The sequence below is a fragment of the Gopherus flavomarginatus genome, chromosome 2 (assembly GCF_025201925.1).
Source record: "Gopherus flavomarginatus isolate rGopFla2 chromosome 2, rGopFla2.mat.asm, whole genome shotgun sequence".
NCBI classification, from domain to species: domain Eukaryota; kingdom Metazoa; phylum Chordata; order Testudines; family Testudinidae; genus Gopherus; species Gopherus flavomarginatus.
The window spans coordinates 47,089,513-47,102,325 of record NC_066618.1 but is presented as its reverse complement, the minus strand read 5'-3'; the positions used below and the strand labels follow the sequence as shown (position 1 = coordinate 47,102,325).

Below are 12,813 nucleotides of genomic sequence, written 5' to 3'. Positions count from 1 at the left end.
CTGAATCTAAGTTAGAGGGAGAAAATATCACATTGGACTGTTTGTTTCTATGGTTCAGTTTTACTTTTCACCTGTATAACATACACTCCATCTTCCCGCAACTTTTATTTCTAGCAGGTTCACTCTCAGAAAGACTGATGACATCCTTTGTGTGTTTTCAGTGTGTGTACATCACTGATTGAAACAAATACACATATTATGTGGCAATAATGGTGATGTCCTTCTGGACCCCACATCTGTACATAACCTAACAGCTCTGTACTGTTGTTTCTGAGTTGCTAATTGAAGGTACATGTTCTCTCTTCCATCTGGGTAGACTACTGTGGATGGCTCCAAGGTTCCAAGATGATGCCCACATAGTTTTGTTTTTCAGATAGGTGGTACTTCTGGTAGCTTGGATAACTCTCCTGTTTGGCTGTTAAGATTGAATTGTTTTGCCAAGAGGTTTGTCTGAAGGTAACTGCAGAATGCTGGCCAGAAAAGCTCAAATTAAACCTCTTTGGATACGTATTCTACTTTAAGGGCATGATCCAAAGCCTGCTGAAATCAATGGAAAGATTCTCATTGACTTCAATGGGCTTTGAATCAAACCTTAATAACATATGTCTATTGTTTTAGTCTCCTGCTGCCTCGGTCTCTGTAGGCAGTATTCAACAATTTGCAAATATTCATCTTATATTCTCTGGGTCTAAGCAGTTGTATTTCATTTCCTATGGCTGATCAAAGCCTACTCACTCACTTGAAAACAAAGTTCTTTGTATGGCTGTATTGTCCCCTTTCTTTCCATTTTACTCCATTGCTGTATACTTCCAATATTTATCAGTTAATAGGAATCCCTAATTTCTGTATATCTCATCTGATTGAACCTTCAGGATTTAGTTTTAAAGGAAGTATGGCTTTTCTCTTAAAAAAATCATTTGCTAATAACAATAAAATAATTTGACTAGGGCAGGGGTGGGCAAACTCAGGGCTTTGGATCCAGCCTGTGGGATCGCCACCCCCATGGCGCCACAGGCCCCATGCCGACCAAATCCTTGCAGCCCCTGGGGGCAGTGGGGGGGGGGCAGAGGGCTCTGTGAGCTTCCCTTGCCTGCAGGCACCGCCCCTCGCAGCTCCCATTGGCTCAAAATGGGGAACCGTGGCCAGTGGGAGCTTCAGGGGAGGTACCAGCAGGTGAGGGCAGCGCGCGGAGCCCTCTGCACTTCGGGAGCGGCACAGGGCCAGGGCAGCCAGGGAGCCCGCCCTGGCCCTGATGCACGCCACTGCCACCCTGGAGCCGCTGTAGGTAAGTGGTGTCACACCAACCCCCCGCCGCACCCCTACTGCACCCCAACCCCCTGCCCTGAGCCCCCAACCCCGAGCCCCCTCCCGCACTCCAACCCCCTGCCCTGAGCCCCTCGTACACCCCGCACCCCTCCTGTGCCCCAGCCCCTTGCCCTGAGCCCCTTCTTGGACACCGCACCCCCTCTCACACCCCGCACTCCCTCACACACCCCAACCCCCTGCCCTAGCCCAACATTCACGCCCATCCCTGATTTAAACAAATCAATACAAAATGAAGTTGGAGAAGTAGCTCTTGATTGTGCTTTTCTCAAGAAAATGAATGTTTACTAAACTGTCTTAAGAATAGACAAACGAATTTTAGCTTCTGGCCAAGCCAAAATTTATCCCAATTTTCCATATTTTATTTCCATAACTTTCTCTAAATTCCTACAGGGTTAGTACTTGAAATCTGCAGCATCTTATCAGGTAGTTCAAGTTTGTAATTTTTAAGTTCAATTACTTCTGACATGTCACTTTTCAAAACACATGATGTCAAGTTAGAGGCAACATAACTCTTCTTCAGTATTAATGAAAGAAAATTCAATTCAAATATCATTCAGATAGTGTATACTATAACTTCAAAATGTATAATATAGCTGCTAAATCAGGGATAGGCAAAATTTTTGGCCCGAGGGTCACATCTGGGTATGGAAATTGTATGGTGGGCCATGAATGCTCACAAAATTGGGGGTGAGGGCTCTGGCTGGGGATGAGGGAGGGTAGGACTGCAGGGTTTGGAGGGCACGAGGGGGATCAGGGCTGTGGCAGGGGGTTGGGGGTACTGGAGGGAGTCAGGGGTGCAGGCTCCAGGCGGTGCTTACCTCAAGCAGCTCCCAGAAGCAACGGCATGTCCCCGCTCTGGCTCCTACATGGAGGCAGGGCCAGGCAGCTCTGCGCGCTGTACCATCTGCAAGTGCTGCCCCTGCAGCTCCTATTGGCCCCATTTACTTGCCAATGGGAACTGCAGGGTCGGCACTTGGGGCAGGGGCAGCGTGCAGAGCCCCCTGGCTGCCCATATGTGTAGGAGCCAGAGGGAGGACGTGCTGCTGCTTCCAGGATCCATGCAGAGCAAGCCCCTGACCCCACTCCCCGGTAGGAGCTCAAGGGCCAGATTAAAAGATCTGAAGGTCCGGATGCAGCCCTCGGCTGTAGTTTGCCCACCCCGGTTTAAATCAAAGGAGCCTGCTGTATAATTTAGGTCTAAAATGCTGACAGGCACGTGGGGCTGATCTGGAAGATACCAGAGTTTGTAAGTAACCAACCACAAATAAATTACTAAACAACAGGGCATATCATTATCTTTGTGAGAAGGAAACTGGAAGAAGGGAATTTAAAACAAACCTAGGGCAGGCCCAAAGATTTAAATTAGAGTCCCTCTCCATATCTCTCACTTTCCAAGCAAGGAGATAAACTTTTCTCAGCTAAAAGAATAGCAAAAAACGGTTACTCACCTTCTTGTAACTGTTGTTCTTCGATATGTGTTGTTCAAGCCCATTCCAATCAGGTGTGCGTCCGGAAGATTTTTCCCTTAGCAGTATCCGTCAGGTCAGCCTGGGCGTCCCCTGGAGTGGCACCCCCATAGTGCCTAATACCTAATATAGAGCCCTGCCGACCTCGCACCCCTTCAGTTCCTTCTTGCCGGTTACTCCAACAGAGGGGTAGGAGGGTGGGTATTGGAATGGACATGAACAACACAACTTGAAGAACAACAGTAACGAGAAGGTGAGTAACCATTTTTTCTTCTTCGAATGGTTGTTCATGTTGATTCCAATCAGGTGAATCCCAAGCAAAGTTAGGAGGCGGGGTTGGAGCTGACCACTGACTGGAGCACTGCCCTACCAAAGGCCACATCATCTCTGGCCTGCATAGTAATTGCATAGTGTGCGGTGAAAGTGTGTATTGATGACCACGTCACAGCCCTATAGATTTCCTGGGTGGGAACCTGAACCAGGAAAGCTGTTGAAGAAGCTTGTGCTCTTGTAGCGTGCACTGTTATCAGGGGCGCTGGGATTCCTGCTACATTGTAACACTCAGTAATGCACGCCACAATCCATGATGAAATGCACTGGGTTGAAACAGGCTGTACCTTCATTCTGTCCCCCACTGCAACAAAGAGTTGTACTGACTTCCTGAAGGGTTTGGTCCTTTCTATGTAGAAGGCCAGCGCTCTGTGGATGTCGAGAGAGTGGAGTCTCTGCTCCCTGTCATTTGTATGAGGCTTAGGATCGAAAACTGGAAGGAAAGTGTCCTGCTTGAGGTGGAACTACAACACAACCTTGGGGAGCAAGGCCAGGTGAGGCCTGAGCTGAACCTTGTCCTTAAAAAACACGTTGTAAGGTGGCTCAGACATTAAGGCCCTGAGCTCAGACACCCTCCAGGCTGGGGTGATCGCCACGAGGAATGCAACCTTGTAGGAGAGGTAGAGTAGGGAGCATGCTGCTAGAGGCTCAAAGGGATGTCTCATGAGCCTACCAAGGACCAGGTTAAGATCCCAAGCAGGAACTGGTTGGCAGACATGAGGATACAGCCTGTCGAGACTCTTCAGGAAGTGACTAACCAGGAGGTTAGCGAAGACTGAGTGGCCCTGTATCCCCGGATGGAAAGCTGAGATGGTGGCCAGATGTACCCTTATGGAGAACAAGGGGAGACCTTCCTGCTTCAGGTGGAAAAGATAAATCCAAAACCCAGGACACTGAGGCTAGTGCCGGGAGAAGTTGCACTGAGCCAACCAGATTGAAAATCTCTTCCACTTTGCCAGGAAAGTGGCCCTAGTGGAGGGTTTCCTGCTGCTCAAGATAATCTATCTGACTTGTTCTGAACAGGAGAGCTCGAATGGATTCAGCCATGGAGCCTCCAGGCCGTGAGATGTAGCGACTGCAGGTTTGGATGCTGGAGCCACCCATGATCCTGTGTGAGAAGGTCCGGGAAGAGTGGTAGGATAATCAGGGCCCCCCACTGACATGTCCAGGAGAGATGTGTACCAATGCTGGCAGGGCCAAGCTGGAGCTATGAGAATGACCAAAGCCCAGTCTCTGCAGATCTTGAGCAGGATCCTGTGAACGAGCAGTATGGGTGGGAAGGTGTACAGAAGTGGTCCACCCCAGTGGAGGAGAAACGTGTTCGCTGTGAACCTGGACTGTGGTTCTGGAAGGAGCAGAACTGCTGGCACTTCCTGTTGCATCACGTGGTGAAGAGGTCAATCAAGGGACAGCCCCACTTCTGAAAGAGCACAGATGCGACATCCAGGTGAAGGGACCACTCGTGGGTGTGAAAAGACCTGCTGAGGAGGTCCATCGGCTCGTTCTTGACTCCCGGAAGGTACGAAGCCTGCAGATCGACTGAGTGTTCTGTACAAATGTCCCATAACCTGAGGGCTTCCTGGCACAGGGGAGAGGAGTATGCAACCCCTCATCCCCCGTTTGTTGAGATAGAACATCACGGACATACCGTCCATCATGACTGATACACAATGACCCGCTAGATACAGGCGGAATGACTGACACGCTAGGTGTACCGTTCTGAGCTCTCACATTGATGTGAAGATAGAGATCCATCTGTGACCAGAGGCCTTGAGTCCTGTGTACCCCCAGCTGAGCTCCCCCACCTCAAATCTGACGCGTCCGTCACTAGCATTAGGGATGGCTGAGGGGTGGCGAAGGGGACTCCCAAGCGCACCTGCTGAGCATCCATCCACCACAGGACTGAGTCAAGAACAGGGCAAGATAGAGTCACAATCCTGTCCAAGCTGTCCGTGGCAGGTCTGTACACCAACGCCAGTCACGACTGTAGCAGTCAAAGCCTGAGTCTGGCATGTCAAACCACATACGTGCAGGCTGCCATATGGCTGAGCAACTTTAGACAATTTCTCGCGGTGGTGGTGGAGAACTTCTTGAGTCCCTGGATCATAGAGGCGAGGGCATGAAATCTCGTCTCTGGAAGGAATGCTCTGGCCTGAGTTGAGTCCAGGACCGCCCCTATGAACTCTATCCTCTGGACCAAGGACAGAGTTGATTTCGTCTCATTCAATAAGACGCCCAATTTCTGGAAGGTGGCTGTGATGAATGTTACCTGATCTTCTACCTGAGCTCTGGATCGGCCTTTGATCAACCAGCTGTCGAGGTATGGGAACACCTCTACCTGATGTCTCCACAGGAAGGCAGCGATGACTGCCATGCACTTGGTGAAAACTGGAGGTGCTGCTGACAAGCCGAACAAGAGAAAGGTGAATTGGTAATGGGAACCATTGACCACGACCCTGAGGTACTTTTTGTGGTTTTGCGCTACCGCTATATGAAAATATACATCCTTCAAGTAGAGGGCAACATGCCAGTCTCCTGGATCCAGTGAAGGGATAATGGAGGTCAAGGAGACCATGTGGAACCTGAGTTTCCTCATAAACTTGCTGAGGTCACGCAGGTCCAGGATAGGCCTTAGGCCGCCTTTGGCTTTCGGTACCAGAAAATAGCGGGAGTAGAAACCCTCATCCCTGTGTTCCAGTGGAACCTCCTCCACAGCCCCCAGCTCTAGGAGCGATTGCATCTCCTAAATAAGAAGATGCTTATGAGAAGGGTCCCTGAAGAGGGACTGGGAAAGGGGGTGGAAGGGCAGGAGGGTACAAAATTGGATGGCGTATCCTCTCTCTACCGTGCAAAGTACCCAGCGGTCCAAAGTTATACAGCACCATGCATGGTAGAAGGGGGACAGTCGAAAGGAAAAGGTAAGGCAGGGTGAATCCAGTCTCTGGGCTGGTGTGCTGTCCTCGATCGCACATTCAAAATGGCGGTTTAGGGCCAGAGGGCGGTTTAGGCTGGCCTTGATTAGCGGAGGGGTGTTGTCTTCTTCTTCTGCTCCTGTTCCTCCTCCTAGAGTTGTCCTGGCAGTTTTGCTGCTGGAACCTTTGAGGAGGTTGTGGGCGGAAGTGTCTCCGTTGAGTGGCGGGGGTATTGAAGACCAAGGATCTGAGGGTGGCTTGGGAGTCTCTTAGGCTGTGGAGCTGTTTATCCGTTTTCTCTGAAAATAGAGTCTCACCCTCAAACAGAAGGCCCTGACTTCATAGGGTAACCCTGAGACTTGTAACTTGGCCCCCATCGCCATGAATCTTGTGGCAGCATCTGCAGGGTTTAAGGCCACCTGCAGTGAGGCGCAGGAGACTAGTTTCCCCTCTTCCAAGGCAGTGAATTCAGACTGAGAGTCCATAAACTTGGTCATGGAAGTACAGGTATTATAGGAGTACCTACTCACGATGGCCTGCTGGTTAGCAATATGGAATTGTAACCCCCCAGTGGAGTAGATTTTCCTACCCACTAGATCCAGGCATTTAGCATCTCTATTTTTTGGGGAAGGATGCCTTGTCTCTCCCACTGGTTAGCCACATCAACAGGGAATCCGGAGGCAGATGCAAGTAGAGATGTTCAAAGCCTTTGGAGGCGACAAAGTAATGGCGCTCATTGCGTTTAACAGTGAGCAGCAGAGATGCTAGTGTCTGCCACAGGGTTTTGGTGGCGTCCACCACTGTTTTTATGAGGGGTAACGCTACCCATGAGGGCCCCGAGGATGCTAGGATGTCCACCATGGGATCGCTTCCTCGACCATCTCCTCAGCCTTGATGCCCAAGCCTTGGCAGCTTTGTGGAGTAACTGTTGCAGAACTCTATTGTCCTCTAACGCAGGAGCTATGGATGACCCTCCCAACGCTTTGTCCGGGGACGAGGAAGAGGGAGCATGTGCCAGTGGTGGAAGCTCTCTACCGTCTGTCCTGGATGGGTCACGTGACTCCCGGGGCAGAGGTGGAGGAGGTGGTGCTGATGATGGCAAAATGGCCGTAGACATTGTAGACAACATCAGTGTTGGCATCAACCGCACAGGAGGGAGCTGCATCAGCACACTCCCAGGAGCTGCTGGTGTCAAGAGGCCCGGTGCCAAATAGGTACCTGCATTGACGTCGACGTCGACAATGGTGCAGGCATGGAAGACGGGTCTGCCGACGTCGTATGAGCCAGTGCCGAAGTTGGAGTCAGGCAGGGTGCTGGAGTCGACAACGGTGCTGGCCGGAAAGGTGTCAAAACTGTAGGTGTCAGCTGTACGGCTGAAGGCGGCACAAAGGTGGCGGACGCAACAGAATACGCTGCTGAGCGTGGGCCCTGGGTTCCTCGCTGGCTCTGGTGGCAAGCCCAGGGGGTCCAGAAGGGCAACTGAGGCAGGTTCTGCCACTGCGGAGGCGACGCCTGCTGCTCCCTTCTATCTCTGCCCAACCTTGCTCTACGACTCCTGCTACCACTTGAGCGGTAGGAGTCGGGCTCCGACTCCGAGGTCTCAGACACTGAAGACATGGAGGAGCCGATCCTTGGTGCCTCAAACGTTGAGCGCTCAGGGAGTGGGAAGGCTCTCTATCAGAGCGTGTAGATGCCGATGGGCAAGGCGAAGGGGAGTGCCTCGACATCATAGCTGGCTTTCCTTTGGAATGCACCGGAGGACTGGGCGCTGAGGATTCCTCCCTGGCAGGCGAAAACGGTGCAGTCAGATGGAGGAGATCTCTAGCAGCTTGATAGGCTTCCAGCATGGACGGGAGCTGAAGTTACCGAGTAGGTGCTGGGGATTGAAGTGATGCTGGACTCAATTGCCTCACCTAGGTAGGAGTTGACACAGCTCCAGAAGGAGACACAGAGGAGAGGCCCAATCGGGGTTGCACTTCTCGAGGTTTAGCCAGAGGAGAGCGGTCATATGGCTTTCTCTTCTTTTGAGGCACCAGCGAATGGGAGCAGTGCCTACTGTCCAACGGGCCCTGAGAGGAGCCATGGTTGTGCTGGGCATCTCTGGTGTCCTTCTTTGGTGCCGAAGACATAGACAATGCTGGGGCGCTCTGCGTTGAGGACGACACCAATGGGATCGGGTCTCTCGAGCCCAGGTCAGATTGGGGGCGAAAGGTTGCCTCCATGAGGATCACCTTCAGGCACTGTTCCCATTCTTTAAGTGTTTGTGGGCGGAACTCATGGCAGTTCTTACAGAGATCTTTCTGATGAGTCTCCCCCAGGCACCTAAGATGCGACAAGAGCAGATCGCTCTTAGGCATGCGCTTGGCACAAGCCACGTAGTTCTTAAAACCTGGGGACCGCGACATGCCATGATGCCGGGCCAGAGAGAGTGGGGGAAAAAACCCCAATAACTATACTATACTAAATTTTTAACTGGTACTATAAACGAACTGAGAACTATATACATGGAAAAGCAAAGAGAACTTGCTGAGCAAGAGCCAAGGGAAGTTCCAGCCACTGTCACTGACGGTAAGAAGGAACTGAAGGGGTGGAGGGTCAGCGGGGCTATATATTAGGCGCCATGAGGGTGCCACTCCAGGGAGTGCCCAGGCTGACCTGACGGACACTGCTAAGGGAAAAATCTTCCAGCCAACGTGCACGTGCGCGCACACACCTGATTGGAATCGATATGAACAACCACTCGAAGAAGAACTATGATTTAAGGACATTACAGATGAAGTTCAGGTGAGAGATGCAATGGACGGGAAAACAGTGATGGTTATTTCTTATCAGCTACAATAATAAAAACTGTAGTAATCTTCAGGACTCTAACAAAAACAGACACTCCTCTCCTCTCCTCCCACCTTTCTTAAACTGGCTCCTATACAAAACTCCAAGGAGAAATTATGCCTGTCAGATTGCTACAGACTTCTCTCAGGGGAACAACTCTAACATGATTATTAAGGAATATTAATGACTATCTGTGCCTTTCAAAAAATAGTCTTCTTCAGGTGAAAGGTTCTGGTGAGTTTTTCTAGTAAATTTTGGTAATCAGAGGGATTAGACACCCTTTTAATCCTAAAAGGAAGGGAATTAGACATCTTGTGACATCCTCCCAGGAAAATAGAAAGAAAGCCCATAAACTGAAGTAGCCAATGAGACTGCAAATGCTGAACAATAAAGAAAACAAAATGGTCCTATTACAATTCTGATGATATAACCAAGAAAGGGAAAGAAAAGTTTCAGTCCTTTGAACAGATCCCTTCTATCTAAGAAAAGAAACCCATAAAGTAAAGAAATAGAAACACTTTGATTCCATCTGCTGTGGTCTGCATCAAGAATGTGGGTTTCTTCAGGACTCTGTTTTTATTTTTTTTAAATTGGAGATTCTAGTTCCACTTGCTGAGAGGAAAAACTCAAATCAGAAAAATCACAGAAAACTGTGATTTGTTTTATCTACAGAAACATTAGAAGAACAAAGGAAGTCCAGTCATGACACTTAAAAATGTTACATACACCAACTACTGAACATATTTTATGGCACAAAAGCCAAAGCCAAAGACATATCCTACTACAAAGATGAGGTAAGTAAGAACTGGAAATTCAGCTAGAAAATAATCCCTTGTAATACTTCCAGTAATCTTGCCTTAGAACTTTATAGGATGTCGTGTCAAGACAGTAATGTTGGGTGAAAGGGCAGACAGTTCTAAGAAAATGCCTTGTAAATCTCAGTTGGAGAGACTAACCTGAACCTGGCTACTACTTGGGCTAGTACCTGTGCCACTCAGACTCAAGTACAGGGCCAAAACTACCCTCAGACACTAGGTCATAACACCAGTCATTCAGTTTTGGCCCCACAGTACCACCTTCATGGACAGGGCCACCCCAACCATGGCAGCACCCCGCGGGGGCCACTCTGCCGCTTGCCGGTCCCACGGCTCTGGTGGACCTCCCGCAGGCGTGACTGCAAATGCTCCACCAGAGCCGCGGGACCAGCAGACCCTCCACAGGAATGCCTGCGGGAGGTCCACTGGAGCTGCCTGCCACCCTCCCGGCAACCGGCAGAGTGCCCCCCGCAGCATGCCGCCCCAAGCACACTCTTGCCGTGCTGAGGCCTGGAGCCGGCCCTGTTCATGGAAGAGCCATGGGATCAAACCTGGTTGGGAAGTCAGCATTGCTTCTCCAAATTGCTGCCATGGGGCCGGCTCCTGCACCAGGGATCCCCCTTAGAACCCTGCCTAGCCTCACCCTGCTTCCAGTAGTCCGTGTCCCCTCTGCTGGGCCCATAGTACTTGCTCATCAACAGCCTCAAGACCTATTACAAGTACAGAGAGCTGGAGTGAGCACCTGCATAGGGTAGCTGGACAAGAGAAGGGCAGTGAAGAGCCCCAAAGTGGAAAAACACTAGACGGTTCAGTTGTGCAAATCATGCAAAAAATTTCTGGGGATACTCCTGAGTAATACTTATAATTTCATTATAAGCTTTTAAAAAATATATACAGCTTTTATCCTATCAAGGAATGCACACAACTGTGCCAACAAATGCTTCATATTCTACAGCTCAGTTATCACGCCATAGAAAATATGTCACCAACAGGCAAATGGAAAGTGTCAGCTCAGAGCATAAAGCAGCATGGAGGTTGAGGCAAGGTATAATGTCAATATTCTCAAAATGCCCACTCATTTTCCTTTGCATATTCACTGCAGTTTAGTAAAATATAAAGAGCCCATCTTTAAAAAGAAAATAATGTAATTGTTTAGGACCTGATAACACTTACTTCAATTGTATACGTTTGGTCATGTTTGATAATTTCTCTACTGCGTAAAGTCCTCATCATAGCAAAGTCCGCAGTAGCAGCTGCTCCTCTTTGGTGTGTGGATGTCTCATCACCCTGTGACCGGTCAATATCAGGACCATCTTGTATCGATTCTTCATCTTTGGTGTTTGATGCCTTTTTCTTTTTTTTCTGCTTCTTGGATGCACTCTGCCCATCAGACTGTGCTTTCCGTTGCCTAAACTGGGCAAGCTGCACATAAGAGAAAATCCTGTTAAGGTGAAAGTTTTCTTCTTTATTACTAATGACACCAATTATGAGAGCTTATGGACTGTTCTACATAAATCTTCTGACTAATCTCTGCAGAAAACAAAGCTGAGGTTAATGCTGCATATTCCAAATACCCTTCAATACAATTTAATATAAACATTAAAATAATGTTTAAAATGTACAATATGTAAGCAGCATAATGATAATTTAATATAGGTCTTGCAGATTTCAGAACAGTATGTACTTATTGGACAGCTATCTAGAAATCAAAAGCTTCAAAGTTAAACAAAGCACAAAGGTTATAAAATAATCTTTGATCTCATTTTCTTAGGGAAACATAAATTTCTCTAGTTTTATAGTATCAGAGGGGTAGCCGTGTTAGTCTGGATCTGTAAAAGCAGCAAAGAATCCTGTGGCACCTTATAGACTCATGCATCTGAGGAAGTGGGTATTCACCCACGAAAGCTCATGCTCCAAAACGTCTGTTAGTCTATAAGGTGCCACAGGATTCTTTGCTGCTTCTAGTTTTATAATAATTACCTTACATACCAACAAGACTATGAAACTCATTTTATCTGCTCTGAAATAAAAGTGGAAGAGCAACCCTTTCTAATACCAAATATGAACCACTGCACTCTTCAGAAAAAAATACTTTTAGGAATCAAGAAAACCAGCCCAAGCTGCTAACAAAACATAGAAGAAAGTAAAATACATCTTTAGGAAATTGTCTAACAAAAGACAATAAGCAAATTACAAGATACTTTACCTTGTAGCAAAACATGATGATGAATAAAAAGTCGCAGGTGATCCAGACACAGCACAATTGAAAAACCAATTAGTACATAAGCTATTCAAATACTCTAAGACACCGCCTTTTACAGAGCTTATCACTTTTAATCAGATGTGATGGTTTACATGTGAAAATCCATTTAAAATATATTTTTCTTAACTGGAACAGAATTTCAGTTCAAGAAAGAAAAATATTAATTACGTTTTTTACAAATGTGAAGACAAAATTAAACGGACATTAACGAAGTGTTATCCATCACCAGGTTTTATTCTCGTACCTCAAAAGTCCAACAATGACTGCTGCAACTATATTACTTTATTAAGCACATACACTTATAAACACAACAACATTTAAATAAAGCCTTAGCCTTTCATATCTATTTTATGTTAATTAATACCAAAGTATTAGGCATTTTGGTAAACCCACTGTCAATTTAAAAAAAAGTTTCTATCACATAATAAAAGTTTATTGGAATTTTTGTTCATGATATTCTCCAATCCAGAGAGCCAGGCTTCCACTCAAACTCTTTGTCAACGCTCAAGTGGATCAATCAGGATTTCCAGTTTGGCAAAGATCTCCCTTCCCAGTCTCAGTTCAGTCACAATGCAAGCTGTCACTTTTGTGTTTTCTAATTGTCATTCAACCTCAAGATAGCTGAGAAAGCCATAAATTAAACAGAGATGATACTTGCAATCAATATGATTTCTTCCATAGCTAATGCTTTTGTCTCACTGCAAGAAAATATTTTCTTATTTCCTCAGCAGGATTCTGCAGCCTCAGGAGGCACTGACAATGTGGAATATAGCTTCTGCTCTGCTCAGCTCAGAAGGACCTTGAGATCTGCTGAGGAAATAATGCTCACCTACGTACTTAGCATGTATTTCCGCTTTCTCTTATTACATCCC

At 47.7% G+C, this 12,813-nt stretch overlaps 1 protein-coding gene across 3 annotated transcripts in view; it reads right to left on the bottom strand.

The window, feature by feature from the left end:
• Positions 1 to 12,813, bottom strand: part of AKAP9 (A-kinase anchoring protein 9) — a 205,219-nt gene that overhangs the window by 147,990 nt on the left and 44,416 nt on the right. For all 3 annotated transcript variants that reach the window (XM_050939487.1, XM_050939488.1, XM_050939489.1), the window contains exon 2: positions 10,852 to 11,100. In XM_050939487.1, coding sequence (XP_050795444.1) covers positions 10,852 to 11,100 — 249 coding nt within the window. The remainder of the gene's footprint in view (positions 1 to 10,851; positions 11,101 to 12,813) is intronic.